This window comes from Danio rerio, chromosome 5, assembly GCF_052040795.2.
Source record: "Danio rerio strain M-AB ecotype USA chromosome 5, GRCz13ab, whole genome shotgun sequence".
Lineage (NCBI taxonomy): Eukaryota > Metazoa > Chordata > Actinopteri > Cypriniformes > Danionidae > Danio > Danio rerio.
The window spans coordinates 75372501-75387500 of NC_141025.1; the positions used below are offsets into that span (position 1 = coordinate 75372501).

General features: G+C 38.2%; 2 protein-coding genes and 1 long non-coding RNA gene across 5 annotated transcripts in view; 1 reads left to right on the forward strand and 2 right to left on the reverse strand.

Annotated features, from left to right (window-relative positions):
- Positions 1 to 7024, reverse strand: part of spag7 (sperm associated antigen 7) — a 10387-nt gene extending 3363 nt beyond the window's left edge. Inside the window, exons 1-6 of one of the 3 annotated variants that reach the window (XM_087251546.1) lie at positions 6921 to 7024; positions 5855 to 5922; positions 5344 to 5775; positions 2032 to 4698; positions 804 to 893; positions 288 to 444 (exon numbers count right to left, since the gene is read on the reverse strand). In XM_087251546.1, the coding sequence (XP_087107672.1) occupies positions 288 to 444; positions 804 to 893; positions 2032 to 2142 (358 nt within the window). In that variant the 5' untranslated portion in view covers positions 2143 to 4698; positions 5344 to 5775; positions 5855 to 5922; positions 6921 to 7024. 3 annotated transcript variants of the gene reach the window in all.
- Positions 7025 to 9294: 2270 nt separating this feature from the next.
- The window catches only part of slc25a11 (solute carrier family 25 member 11), a 14202-nt gene continuing 8496 nt past the window's right edge, over positions 9295 to 15000 (reverse strand). Inside the window, 3 exon segments of the mRNA NM_001002099.1 lie at positions 9295 to 10073; positions 11217 to 11268; positions 13734 to 13833. Coding sequence (NP_001002099.1) covers positions 9918 to 10073; positions 11217 to 11268; positions 13734 to 13833 — 308 coding nt within the window. The 3' untranslated portion in view covers positions 9295 to 9917.
- Positions 9966 to 15000, forward strand: part of LOC147844519 (uncharacterized) — a 13919-nt gene continuing 8884 nt past the window's right edge. Inside the window, exon 1 of the long non-coding RNA XR_015492122.1 lies at positions 9966 to 10117. This is a non-coding gene — a long non-coding RNA (uncharacterized LOC147844519). The remainder of the gene's footprint in view (positions 10118 to 15000) is intronic.

The window sequence follows — 15000 nt, forward strand, 5'->3', positions numbered from 1 at the left end:
ATATGTTGTAGAAATTATTCACACCCCTATCAAATTCTGACAGAAGGTTTTAGTTCAAATGTAAATAAAATCTGAGAATTTATTTACCCACAATGATGCCTCTTGTACATCCTCTTATCTTGCGTTATAGTCATTTCTGGTCAAAAAAACTTGCTGGAAGAATAAAACTAACTTTAAGTTCAAATTTGCCAGAGGTATGAACAACTTCAGGCTTGACTGTATATTTTTCCTTGGGTGTTTTTTCCTTTCATGTGACTCTGTAACATTAATTTGACATCCACACTCACCGCAGCCATATGCCCGGTTGGCTTGAAGTGTGTGGGCGGCGTCTTTAGCAGCAGATGTTCCAATCAGATGGCTGTATTTGTCTCTGTAGTTTGAATTGGGCGACGCAGGCCTTTTCTGAGTGTGACTGGCCGCTTCCTCCTCCAGTGCTGCCTTTTCCTAAGGAGATTTCAGAGACAGCATGAAACACTCCACTTTTTGGGGAAATTGGCTCAATTAGAGTTAAACAGTTCAGTTTTACCATTTTTAAACCATTCAGCAGATTTCAAACAGGGAATTTTTAAAGGCACCTTTTTAATTCATACCCCAGCACCACAAAAGAATGTACTATACTGAACAGTTCACTTACACTCAATATTTACATTCAAAATTGACCATTTTAGAAAGTCACATACAACTATTTCACTCAAGAGGAGTTGTAAAATGAGGCTATTTGCAAAAAAAGTGGACTGAAACTTTTATGAACGTCTTTTTTTATCTGATAAATACACACACAAAATGAGGATGTCTCCTCATACCTTTAGCCTGCGTCTCTCCTCAGCTTTCTGCGGGTCCCACTCCTCTCCTTTACGATAAGCTTCCAGTTCTTCATCTGATGGTGCAAACTCCTTCATACCAAAACACACACAATAAAACTAACCAATAATACAGAAATATTTCACTAAGCAGAATAAAAGCTAGAGTCTAGATCTTAAATTGATTCTAGTTTTCAACAAAAGATGGCCTTCTAGGCTCTTTTTTAAACAGCAGCTGGTGCTCAAGGCTAGATTTTAGCAGCAGCGGTGCTCTAGGTTAGTTTTTAACGGTGCTCTAGGCTAGTTTTAGTAGCAGATGGCACTCTAGGCAAGATTTTAGAAGCAAACAGCACTCTAGGATAGGTTTTAGCAGCAGTGGTGCTCTAGGCTAGATTTTAGCAGCAGTGGTGCTCTAGGTTAGTTTTTAACGGTGCTCAAGGCTAGATTTTAGCAGCAGCGGTGCTCTAGGTTAGTTTTTAACGGTGCTCTAGGCTAGTTTTAGCAGCAGCGGTGCTCTAGGTTAGTTTTTAACGGTGCTCTAGGCTAGTTTTTAGTAGCAGATGGCACTCTAGGCAAGATTTTAGAAGCAAACAGCACTCTAGGATAGGTTTTAGCAGCAGTGGTGCTCTAGGTTATTTTTAAATGGTGCTCTAGGCTAGTTTTTAACAGCAGACGGCGCTCTAGCCATGATTTTAGAAGCAAACAGCACTCTAGGATAGGTTTTAGCAGCAGTGGTGCTCTAGGTTAGATTTACACAGTGCTCTAGGCTAGTTTTTAGCAGCGGTCCTCTAGATTAGTTTTTAACTGTGCTCTAGGCTAGTTTTTAGCAGTTTCGGTGCTCTAGGCTAGTTTTTAGCAGCAGACTGTGCTCTAGGCAAGATTTTAGAAGCAAACAGCACTCTAGGATAGGTTTAACACCAGATAGCACTCTAGGCTAGTTTGTAACGGCACTTTAGGCTAGTTTTTAGCAGCAAATAGTGCTCTGGGCTGGTTTTTAACAGCAGCCGGTGCTCTAGGCTAGTTTTTAACAGCAGACGGCGGGTGAATCATGTATTTTGCTTAAACCTTTCCTAGCTTCATTAATGATTATTCCAGGTTAAAGTGATATTTGTAAGGAATTGTAACTGTTAGCAATGTATACAGCGCCATCTGCTCTTTAAAGCTGAGCTCAGAATAATTCAAGAAAAAATACTGATGCATTTATTTGTAGATTTAAAGATCCAATACATACCTTTTTAAACAGCATAACATATCTACTTTCTTCATCCTCGCCAAAGGAAAACGATGTCAGTCCAGCCACCTCAGCTACATCATGCCTAAGGGCAGAGAAGACAAATGGCATGAACTGAAAACTTCTGCTAATGTTTCAACCAGTAGTAAAAATATTCAGTCTTACGAAAAACAACTGTGACTAGTATATTTAAAAGCAACTGGACACTTACAAAGTGAAACAGGACCAGTGTTGGGTAAAAAAAAGTGATATATTACAATATCAAGGCCTTAATCTAAAAAAAAAAGTGAATAAATAAATATACATACAGTAAGGGCGTACTCACACAATGTACAGTTGCCTTGAACCAGGCAGAAGCACGCTAGTCCCCCCTCCCGTCTCCTCCGACTGCCAGCACTCACATTACATTCGTGCCAGGGCACGCTTACATCATCGATGATGCTCTGTTCAGTAAGCGCTCTCAATCAGCACAATGGAGGTTACTTTAGTTAGATTATTTTAGTTGTTTGACACACAGTCAAATATTTCGCAGACAGATCAGTCACTTTTGACGCTCATAAACAATCATAAAGTGCTGCAGGAATTAGGAGGTCTGCTGAAGGTGCAGCTGTCGTGCAGTGAGGGGTTTGTGTCTTTAATAATCAACGACAGTTTGCGTTCATTGAACATTCAGAGTGATTAATAAATCCATATGAAACAGTGCCTTAAAAGTCACGTCTCGTTTCGGGCTCAGGCGCACTTTGCACCCACACTACAAGTGTACCGCACACCTGAGCCCAAGTGAACCACGCTCAGGCACACCTCTTCCAATCAGGTCAGGGCCGGCAAACTGATCCACACCTGAGCCTGATTCAAAGCACTCGCACTTCTCAAACGATCCAGGAAACGGGCCTGGGCACGGTTTGAATAGCATAGTGTGAGTATGCCCTAAGTAGAATACATTAGTGTAGTGCAGTGGTCACCAAACTTGTTCCTGGAGGGCCGGTGTCCAGGAGATTTTAGCTCCAACCGTAATCAAACACACCTGAACAAGCTAATCAAGGTCTTACTTGGTATACTTGAAACGTTCAGACAGGTGTGTTGAGGCAAGTTGGAGCTAAACCCTCCAGGACCGAGATTGGGGACCCCTGGTGTAGTGGATTAGTAATGTACATATATGTGTTGTTATTTTTGTGTTTTAAGATTAAAATAGGCTTAAGAACGTAATATATTACTTTATCCTAACACTGTACAAGACAAAAGTCAACGTCACAGATATGTATGACCTAAATATAATTACATGAACAGGAAAAACAAATACATGGTGTGTATATTTATGGCAGAATGTATTTAAAATACATTCAACATTGAATTAACGTCCATTAACATAAACTTTTAATCAGACCCTGGTTCATATCAGTACAGGAAGTTGAAACAAAGCTACTGGAATCGACTAAAACCCTAACACCTTTTGAAACCGCCAGCATAAAAATGTTTCCTTTGAAACTACCTGAATAGTTTTTACATTTTCATTTAATATTAAGCAAGATTTCAAAACTAAAATTACACTCAAAATTAAAGGGCCATGAAACCCCCTCGTTTCAGCAGGGTGTTTTCACACCTCTACTTCGGAAAAAGTCAGAAAAGCGGGCGTGTCCAGCTCTGTTTAGGGGGGAGTGTCGGAGGAACTAAAGTGGGATGGTGTGGGAGTGTCTATTTGGGCACGCGCGAGTTTCAGTCAAAATACTCACACGAGAAAGTGATGGTGTATTTTTTACAGTCATTGTGTTTAACCTACATGGACATCTGTAGTTGAATTATTTGCCGGATTATTAAATGTTGGACTTTAACTGCAGTTTGGCTCTTTCATTCAGGGAATTCATTCATGCCCCTCGCGACAAACGCGATATTTGATTCGAGGAGCTGCTCTAAGCGTGTATTTTTCATGCAATGTTTGATACCGCACGGCGAATGAGAGAAAAAAAAGCTCCGCAATTCCCGGAAACTTAGATGCACTCGGCAGGTAGCGTCAGAAAGCCGCGTGTGTTATTCCGGTCACAAAATGCGGTGCTAACAAGTTTGCACTCAGTGCAATAGTTAACTTAATTCGATACGAACAAACTGAATAAACAAAGAGCACTGGTCGCTCACTTACCAAATCTGTAGAGACAGGACAATCACCAGCAACTAGAGCCGCGTCTTTATGAAGAGAAGACTACAAGCAAATCCGGATTTCAGCGTTTGCAGATGAGAACAGCTCTCAGGTAAACAATAATCCTCAGACACGTAAGTTATTGTTGTCGAGCGTCGCGTACACTGTTAATCCACACGTGAGTCTGAGCTCTCACAGAGAGAAAATGAAAACGAAACTTAAAATGGCAGCAATCCATAAAAGCAACACTTCACGCTTGTTTTGCCAACACAACGTGGCGTCTCTGGTGTAAACAGTGACACTAATGAATATTAATGAAGTTGCAGAATAGAGCGCGCTGATTGGTTTGAACCAAGTCTTACTCATGCATTAATGCAGCACACTGTAAGACGTAATAAGACTCACTCAGGCACAGACGCCCAGTCTGCACGCTGGATTACACGCTATTATGTCATGACCGTGACGCAGCTTCAAAAATTCGTTTCAAACAGGAAGTACGAATTTGCTTGAAATAACGCAAAAACAACCAATTTACACTTTTTAGTGAAATATAGGTGTCCTAATAGTGTTTTTAGCAGTGTGGGACACATATACCACTGTCAACAGCTCAAAAAATGTGTTTTGGTGTTTCGTGACCCTTTAATAAATAAAAAAAACATGACTTTTTTAATGTAATGAAAAGACAATACACAACAAAAACAATTAAAATTCGAATGAAAATTAATTCATAATAAAACAATAGTAGTATGGGGTATATGCCAAAGCATGCTAACAGGACTTTTAATTTGCCAGTAACCTGGGTTAAGCGCTTCCGGCTAATTGAATGCCAACGCAAAATCCGGTGTGTTTAAGGTCTGTTTTCTTTAAAAATCAGCGATCTCCAGTAGCTGAGTGATATCCGATTTAAAGTGGGTCTCAGATTGTACAAGAAGCACTGCATTACATTACATTTCCCCCGCCATATCTTTATAATATGAGCATTTATTTTACCCCAGTATATCCAATGGAGCTTCTGCGTTAGCCTGCCGATTCTGACGGGCGCGTGCGAGTAAACAGCTTTTTGTCTCGCTTTACGCTTGAGCAACTAAATAAATGCTAAAGTTTATTTAACTGAATGTATTTCAATGAAATTACAGCATCGATGCTGTAAAAGGAACCGTATAAAGTGGAAAAAAGTTCACATTAACAGGTCACCGGAAGTGTATCAGCATGGGAACAGCACTAGCTCGGCATAAACCCTATTAAAGTGATACTAAAATATTCGTGTGGGTTTCCTCCGGCTGCTCCGGTTTCCCCGACAGTCCAAACACATGCAGTACAGGTGAATTGGGTAAGCTAAATTGTCTGTAGTTTATATGTGTGAATGAATGTTAATGGGTGTTTCCCAGTGATGGGTTGCAGATGGAAGGGCATCCGCTGTTTAAAACATGCTGGATAAGTTGGCATTCCATTGTGGTGACCCCAGATTAATAACGGGACTAAGCCGAAAAGAAAATGAATCAATGATACAAATATAACACTTACAAAATGCTTCTCTCGATCTTGCCCATTGGGTTATATTTTTTCTTCTGCAGTGTGCTGTCCTTAATGAAATCTGACACTTCCTTCTCCATCTAAACAAAACCATATTCATGAACAAAAATGAAACATGCCAAAGGCTTGCGAGACAGACAAAATGAGAGTGAGTTGTACCTTCTTCCTGAACTCTGCTTTCTTCCTCCTCTCATCTTCCTCAAGCTTCTTCAGTCTGGCTGCTTGTTCTGCACAAGCAAAAAAAGGTTAACATACCATGTCATAAAGTGTGAATCATCTCAGGCTGGTTTCTTGAACATGACAATGAGTTCACTGCACTCAAATGGCCTCCACAGTCACCACATCTCAATCCAATAGAGCACTTTTGGGATGTGGTGAAACGGGAGATACACATCATAGATGTGCAGCCAATAAATATGCAGCAACTGTGTGATGCTATCATGTCAATATGGAGCAAAATCTCTGAGGAATATTTCCAGTAGCTTGTTAAATCCTGAAGGATTAAGGCAGTTCTGAAGGCAAAAGAGGATCTAACCCGGAACTAGTAAGGTATAAAGTGGCCAGTGAGTGTATATTATAATGTTTACATAATAATAGTGTTAAAGCATACTGCAGTATTATCTATAGTGAACTGATAAGCTGTAATAAATACTGTAGTACACTTTGGTTTTTACTACAGTAAAGCTGTGGTGTAATGTAGAGTAATATACCCTATAGCTGAAGAAGACTACAGCACTTTGGGTTTACTATACTACATTTTTTTTGCTATAATTGTTGTGTTAGCATGCCAAATACAGAATTACCACACAATACTTAATACTTTTGGTTCAAGAACACTACAGTAAGTTACTACAATATTATATAACGTTGGCTGCCATCTTTTAGATTCCTCGTTTCTCCTAAATTTGACATTTTACATAAAATTGTGTGTGTGTGTTTAACATTAATTAAATTAACATTTTGTTTAAGTCAATTTAATGCATTTAACACGAAGAAATATATATAAACAAACCAACTATGACATCTAGAGGACTTTCAACGTCAAATGACGCAAGTACGTGCATACATTATTTCCCAGGCGCTGATTGGCTCTTATTTATTACATTGTTTAACGTCGTAGAGGACACTCGGGTATGTATCAAGTTTACTTGGATATCTACGAGCATGCTCGGTTTCGTCTTCTACGCAAAGAAGACGTTGTGTTCGTAGGATTAAAACTTTATACCTCTAGCTTTCCGTCGGCTTTCTTGATCGTGAACGGTTGGAGGTTTTTCCATCGAGCTCAAGATCGAGCCCAGAAGGTCCGCCATCTTTGGACGATATGATTCCAACCGGAAGCGTTTGCGGCGTGTTCTTGAAGTTGCATTCTGGGTAATGTCGTCCAACCATAGGACATCAGCGTGACGTCTTTAAGACGCTCGATTTAGCTGCGTTTTCATTAATAAATATAAAGAATTATCAATAAAGTACACCGTAAAACATACAAAGTTAAGTGGATTGAACATAAAAAAAAGTTCTCCCCCAAAAATTCAAGAATTGTTGATTCAGCTCATTTTAAATAAGTAGTTTGAACAAACAGAAAACGCCATTTTTAGTGTAGTGCTTACCAATTATTTGCTATATAGATTATATTTTTATTTTAAGACCTTTGATTAATTAATGCATTTTCTTGTCGGCTTAGTCCCTTTATTAATCCAGGGTCACCACAGCGGAATGAACCGCCAACTTATCCAGCAAGTTTTTATGCAGCGGATGCCCTTCCAGCCACAACCATTTCTGTGTGGTGCATTTCTGTGTGGTGTTTGCATGTGCTCCCTGAGTTGGTGTGGGTTTCCTCTGGGTGCTCCGGCTTCTCCCACAAGTCCAAAAAAAAAAAAAAAACACCAAAACAAAACAAAAAAAAACTTAAACGTGCTATAGGTGAATTGGCTAAGCTAAACTGTCTGTAGTGTATGTGTGTGAATGAGTGTAATATGTAAAACATATGCTGGATAAGTTGGTGGTTCATTCCGCTGTGGCGACCCCTGACCCCTAATAAAGGGACTAAGCCGAAAAGAAAATGAAAGAATTAATGAATAATGGTTTTAAAAGTTCAAGTTTATGTTGTTCAATGACATTTAACCATAATATAATAATAATAATTTAAATTTAATAACCGTTTTATACATTTAAGTTTGTTGTACACTGACATTTAATCATAATATAATAATTTAAATTTAATAACAGTTTTGAGTTTATATTGCACAATGACATTTATTTATAACATAATTATTATCATTTCAGTTTAATAATAGTTTTCAAAGTTCATGTTGTACATTGACATTTATTCAGAAAGTAGAATAATTTAATTTTAACAACAGTTTTAAACATTTAAGCCTGTTGTACACTGACATTTAATAATAACGTAATATTAATTGCAATTTAATAACAATTTTAAAAAGTTTATGTTGTACAATGACATTTAATCATAATATAATATTAATAAATACAATTTTATAACATTTTATAAGTTTTAAAAATTCAAGTTTATGTTGTACACTGACATTTAATAATAATATAATATTAATTAAAATTGAATGGCAATTTTAAAAGTGAAATTGAGTGACATTTTAGACTTCTACAGGGCTAAACGCTAAGCATTTAAAAAAATTAACTTGTCCAATCAAAAAAATGATTAAAATTTAATACATTTAATAATACAATAATATATAATAATAATAATTTAATGATAAAAAAATATATAGGTCAGGTCAGTATCCTCAGCAGTAAATAAATGGAGAACTTTTATACAAATGTTACTGTAAGGAAAGTAATTAAATGCTTTTTTTATCGAGAATGGGATTGTTGGTGATTATATGAGTATTAATGGCCAGATTGGGCAGCAATACATGAACAAAGTAAAATTAAGAAATATTTAAGGCCTAAAACACAACATTCCAATAGATTTACGACTTTTTAAAGCCTTAAATTTGAGATTTAAGACATCTCAAGACCTTTTAAAACCTCACAGATACATTAAGTGTACTAATATATTGCTTTACCTTCCTAATTTAAAACAGTTCCCCTAAATGAGCTATCTGTATTAATATTGCATAATAATAACTATTATATTACTGTATAATAGTCATTTCTACAAAACAAGCAAATAAAAAAACAACACAATGGACAATTTTCTTAAATGGTTTCTTTACATAATAAAAGTCACAATAGCAGGACTTTTTAAGTTGGGCTCTTCGTTTAATACTGCTCTTTAATTAATTAAAAATAAAAATGCAATGCCTCACATACTATGAAGAAAAAGATCTTCAGACTCTAAATACAGCATTTTCACTCTCGTCTCAATTCCTTTCATTGAGTTCCTAACATAACACAACAAACTAATGTGTATCAGCCTATACACACAGCCCATTTTTTATTTAAACACATCTTCCACTTAATTGTGCGCAAACAAGACCATTTGTTCACTAAAAAGCCATCTTTTATGGTGGCAAAATAAAACAATCCAAGATTTGCACTCGGATCATATTTGTTCTTGCTACTACTGTGTGTGTGTGTGTGTGTGTGTGTGTGCTGGTAGGAATCAAAAGAATTAAGAAATAAGAGAAACATCCTTTATGATTCACTCATCTGTCTGTTTACAGGTCAGTACAGATGTTGACCTTTATATGAGGGGAAATACAGTCATCACATAAATATAATTTAAAAGTAAAACAGGGTTTCGACTGGTGTAAACAATCAATGCCTGCATTCAAATTCAGTTTAGCATTAAGTTGCTCAGCCTGTGTGTGCATGTGTCAGTGTGTGTGTGTGTGTGTAATTTAAGAGTCCGAATAGTCTTCTCAGTTACCACCACAGCAAAGGGGTCAAAGTCCGGTCATATATTGGTTGTAACAAACCAATTTAACTATACTAGGAAAGGAAGTGGGGGAGAAACAGGTCACACTTTACAATGGCAACTGTATTAAATGTTAGTTAATGCATTTACTAACATGAACAAACAATAAACAACACATTTATTACAGTATTTATTCATCATCGTTAACATTAATTGAAATAAAGCTGCTTATTGTTCGTTAACTAACGCTAACAGAAATGGATTTAGATTTTGAATATTGCATTAGTATATGATTAATTGTTCATTATGAGTTCATGTTAGTAAGTACATTAGCTAATGAAAGCTTGTTGTAAAGTGCGACTATGTGGAAGTACTGTGCTCTGTTATCTATGAGTCGAGAAAATAGATCTTGTAAAACTTGTTCATCTGCTCCAGGAAGATGAAGGTGAGAACCGTGTGCGGGCCGAGACGAGCGTAATATGGAGTGAAACCCTTCCACAGACTGAAGAATCCTTCATTCCTTATGACCTTCACCAGGACATCCTACAGATACAGAGAGAGAGAGGGTGGAGAGAAAAATGAGGGAAGTTGTTTTTTTATTATTAAGTCTTTAATAGTCTTTTCACAAGACTGTTGTGATGCCTTTAGTGGTCATCAGCATCTTAAATCCTTGAAAGTTTGTAATATTTAGATAACAAAAAAAAAAAAAGTGAACATTTGTGTATATGGCCACTTTATTAGGTACACCCGTCCAACTGCTTGTTAATACAAATGTCTATTCAGCCAGTCACATGGCAGCAACTGAATGCATTTAGGCATGTAGACATGGTCAAGACGATCTGGTGCCGTTCAAACCGAGCATCAGAATGTGGAAGAAAAGGGATTTAAGCGACTTTGAATGTGGCATGGTAGTTGGTGCCAGACGGGCTGGTCTGAGTATTTCAAAAACTGCTGATCTACTGGAATTGTCACGCACAACCATCTCTAGGGTTTACAGAGAATGGTCTGAAAAAGAGAAAATATCCAGTGAGCGACAGTTCTGTGGGCGCAAATGCCTTGTTGATGCCAGAGGTCAGAGGACTATAATGAATAAATAACGACTAGCTACAACCGAGGTCTGCAGAAGAGCATCTCTGAATATCAATGTTGGGCAGTAGCGTTGCTACAAGTAGTGACGCTACTAGCTTAACTGCATTTCTCAGTAGCTTGGCGGTAGCGTCACTACTTTCTAAATCAAATAGCTTTTCAGTAGCAAAGCTGTTTTATTATTCAAGTAGCGCAGTAGCGTCCACACAAGCTACATTTACAGATCGCGGATCAATAAGTGACGGCACCGACATTCACAGAGCTGTGAAGCCGGTGATAGTAAATCCATATGATGGCTCGAATGAGGAATTCTTCTTCTTCCTGTTTTACAGTGTTCGACAGCAAACTTTTTGGTGCATTACTGCCACCTCTGCTTGGCGATGTCACCAACCGAAACTTGCTTGATGGAAAGATGACTCAGGGAGAGAAGTGATTTCTGAAGCAGGATTCCTCGTGACCATACCTCGAGAAGTACATGTTAAAATGCAATAACATATATATATATATATACATATGGCACACTAACTTTCATTAGTACCAATTGGGCATTGCGTCAACACCTTTTTATTAGATTAATGTAAGAGTGAGTTGAGGACTTACCAAACCATTCTTGTACTCCGGCTTCCCATCAATCATTCTCATGTTCTGGATTCTTTGGAAAAGAATGAGATCTTTGTTAGCATTAAATATTCAACATAAAACCTGCTGCACAGAATACCGTCAAAATCAATACCATGGTTTCCGCTACATACATTCTTCCGTAGCGGGGCACCACACCAAAATTCCTCCCACCACGGCTACATTACAGCTTCTTATTCAAAATATTTGCTCGTTTTTTACATATCGGGTTAAAATCGCACCAAAAATGTATTAAAAGGTAAGTGAATATTAACAGCGCAAACTTTTCTGTAACCGTAGTAGTGCTGTGCGTTCTGTTTAACCCTTTAAGGTGACGTGCTGACTGACTGACAGGTGCGTGATGCGTGAGGCCAGCAAACACGGCGTAGCTTTCAGTTATGATGAACACAGTTTTCATAATTATACTTTATTTATAGACCTTTTTCTTGGAACGCAAAATTACCCATTATGCTTTGCGTGTATGCGCAAGGAGAATGCGAAAAACTTTCGGTCGGCAGCTGATGCGTGTAAACAGTCACATTTGGACAGCTTTGAAACGATAGTTTTAATCTATTTTACCTGCTTTTATCCTCTTTGAACTAATACTGTTGTCCATCAGCAGCATCTCCTGGACTGATCATTTAAAGAAATGCGATCTAATAGGATGGAAAACAGCTGCTGTAAGGCATTTTCCCCTCGTTGTCAGACGGCATCTTCTGCAGTTTAAATGACGCCTCGTCATCGCTAAAGTCAACATTTTCTCTTTATTTCAAATATATAACCAGCCCAAACAAATGTAGTTCACCAAAATGTTTGACACACACACACGTAGCCTGTACTGTGCCACTGACACACTGATTTAATAACGGTGACAAAGTGAAAATATAGGCTAGTGTCATTTCGAAATGACAGAAAAACACAAACCGTGGTAAATATAACACACAAAATAAAACACAAACGGCTCGCGATTAGAATGAAGAGCAAATCAGCCAGCAGAGGATCAATAACAGACTTTTATTGGTCATTTTAGTAAATTGCACGACTTTCAGACCTGTTAAGTTTCATGCCAGTACTCTGCTCTCTCTCTCTCTCTGTGTGCGTGTGTGTGTGTGTTAAAGAGCCGCTGAGCTAACAGCTGACAGGCTTGGAACGCACTCACACACTGTATTTCTGACGGCAGACACGTGAACTAGGAGAACGTTTTTCTCGTATTTCTGACGCGCTTGAACCACATGTGACAGATTATAACGGCTTTAACAGACACATTTTTAAGTTGTGTGTCACAAAAACACTCTGTTATCCATTAAAAACGTTATTGAAACCCATTTTTCGGAGCGCAAATTACCAGTTGTCCACGCTGTAAATGGAAGTTTTTAGCATTCTACCGGAAGACACTGGTCGCTATGGCGCCCTCCATGCAGCAGCCATGAAAAAGGTCTATAGATAAAGGTCTGCGGCTCTGCATATAATGACTTTATCTTGCTGGAGTTTATAGCCGTTTCGCTTTCCTTAGGACGCATTTATACCGTGGTCCGCTCCGCAAGTCTATCGGAGACATTCATAAATATTCCTAGCAAATCTAATAAATGCTGGAGACATACTCGGTACATAAACGCACTAATTCACACTTCAGCCGTGTTTATTTGAGGGCGCGCAAGAAAATCTGCACTTGAGCAGCGCATATTTGAGGGCGTGCAAGAAGTTTTGTGCATGAACAGAGAAAAATCGGCGCTCAAGCAGAGATTGACATGCTCGTAGGCTATTACATGAATGCGATCTCGACTTGATACTGCGCCCACGACACTTGTCAATGAAATAACGCCACATGTAGAGGTAGATCTGTGTAAAATGCCCAACAGAGTCTGCCGCCACAGCTGGAAAAAATCCGAGAGGAAACACTGATATGTAATTCGTAAAACATCTAATTCGTGTCCTTATTTACTAACTCTCATCCATCACTCAGTTTCTTCTGTGGAACATAAAAGAAGGTAGTTTGAAGAATGTTAGTGAACAGCATCAAAACCCTCTGTTTCCTCTGTTTTTTTTTGTTTATATAATGGAAGTTGATGCGAAACGCCAGTTTGCCATAATTCGGTAAAATCAACCATCTTCGGCTTAGTTCCTTATTTTTTTTAGGGGTCACCACAATGAAATAAACTGTCAACTATTCCAGCATGTGTTTTACACAGCGGATGCTCTTCCAGCTGCAACCCAGTACTGGAAAACACCAGTTCATACTCTCATTCACACATACACTCATACAATTCGGCCAATTTAGTTTAATTAATAGCGCATGTGTTTGGACTGTGGGGGAAATTTACCACGCCGACACAGGGAGAACATGCAAACTCCACATAGAAATGCCAACTAACAAAGCCGGGACTCGAATCAGTAACCTTCTTGCTGCGAGGTGACATTGCTAACCACTGAGCCACCGTGTCGCCCATGTTTGTGTTCTGTCACAAAAATAGTAATAAACCACAAGAAGGTAAACTGTACCTGGTCTTAACAATGTCTACAGGCATGGAGGCGGCAGTGGTGACCAGTCCACTGATCATACTGGCACAGAAGTGACACAGGATATCATCTCGGAAATACCCTGCAAAACAAAGAGAGGGAGAGAGATTTGAATGCATTTAAAGGTGACCTGGTATGCCCCTTTTTATAAGATTTTCAATAAGTCTCTAATGTCCCCGGAGAGTTTATATGTGAAGTTTCAGCTCAAAATACCCCACAAATAATGTTTTATAACTCTACGAACCTGATCCTTTTAGGCTTTGATCCAAATTGTGCTGTTTTGGTGACTGTCGCTTTAAATTCAAATGAGATTGTGCTCTTTTCAAAAGAGGGCGGAGCTATTAACGCCTGTAAACAATGACCTCTTAGTCATTGATTTTAAGTTAAGCAGCTATAGTGTGAAAACGCTAATGACGGACGGCTGCTTCCCACCCAGGGCTGTCTATGCTAATAAGGGAGAGATGGACACTAATGGGCGGGGCTTTCCCCCTTTGATGACATGTACAAAGGGTGAATGTCAATCAAAGTGTTTCTGCAGACTGATTTCATCAAGTGTCATTATACCAAATAAAATTAATAAATTTTTACTATTAGCTGGTTATATTCACACACTGCTGCCACACAACTGTGTTTAAACCCCTTATAAAAGTGATTCTTGCATAACAGGTCTCCTTTAATTTCAGTCTGACCTCTGAGCCAACTTCTACAATTAACAGGGTAAACAAATCACAGTGACTGCTGGTTATTCAGCGGTTCCCAATCTGTATATAATGTTCAGGTGGTAAACACATTGACACTTCTCACAGTGTGTGATCCATGAATGTTTGAGACTCCTTTTAGAGCGAGTCCTCTAATAGCGATTACATAAGATGACAGTTTAGAAAATTAATTTATTTTTATTGTGCCAGAACAGCTAGTGTTTTGAAATGTGTTACACGCAACGCTCGTTATTCATTTGCCTTTGTCCGGTTGGCAGGTGTTCATTTTAAAACACAATAACCTTCATTTAATACTGCTTTGCTTTGTTTTGACCACAAACAGAACACAAAACTAAAAAGACTAAGCCCAGCTTGCAGTACATCTAATCAAGCACATATACACACATATATATATATATATATATATATATATATATATATATATATATATATATATAAATTGGTGACCTAATATGCCCTTTTTACAATATGTACAATAAGTCTCTGACGTCCCTTGAGTGTGTGTGAAGTTACAGCTCAAAATACCACAT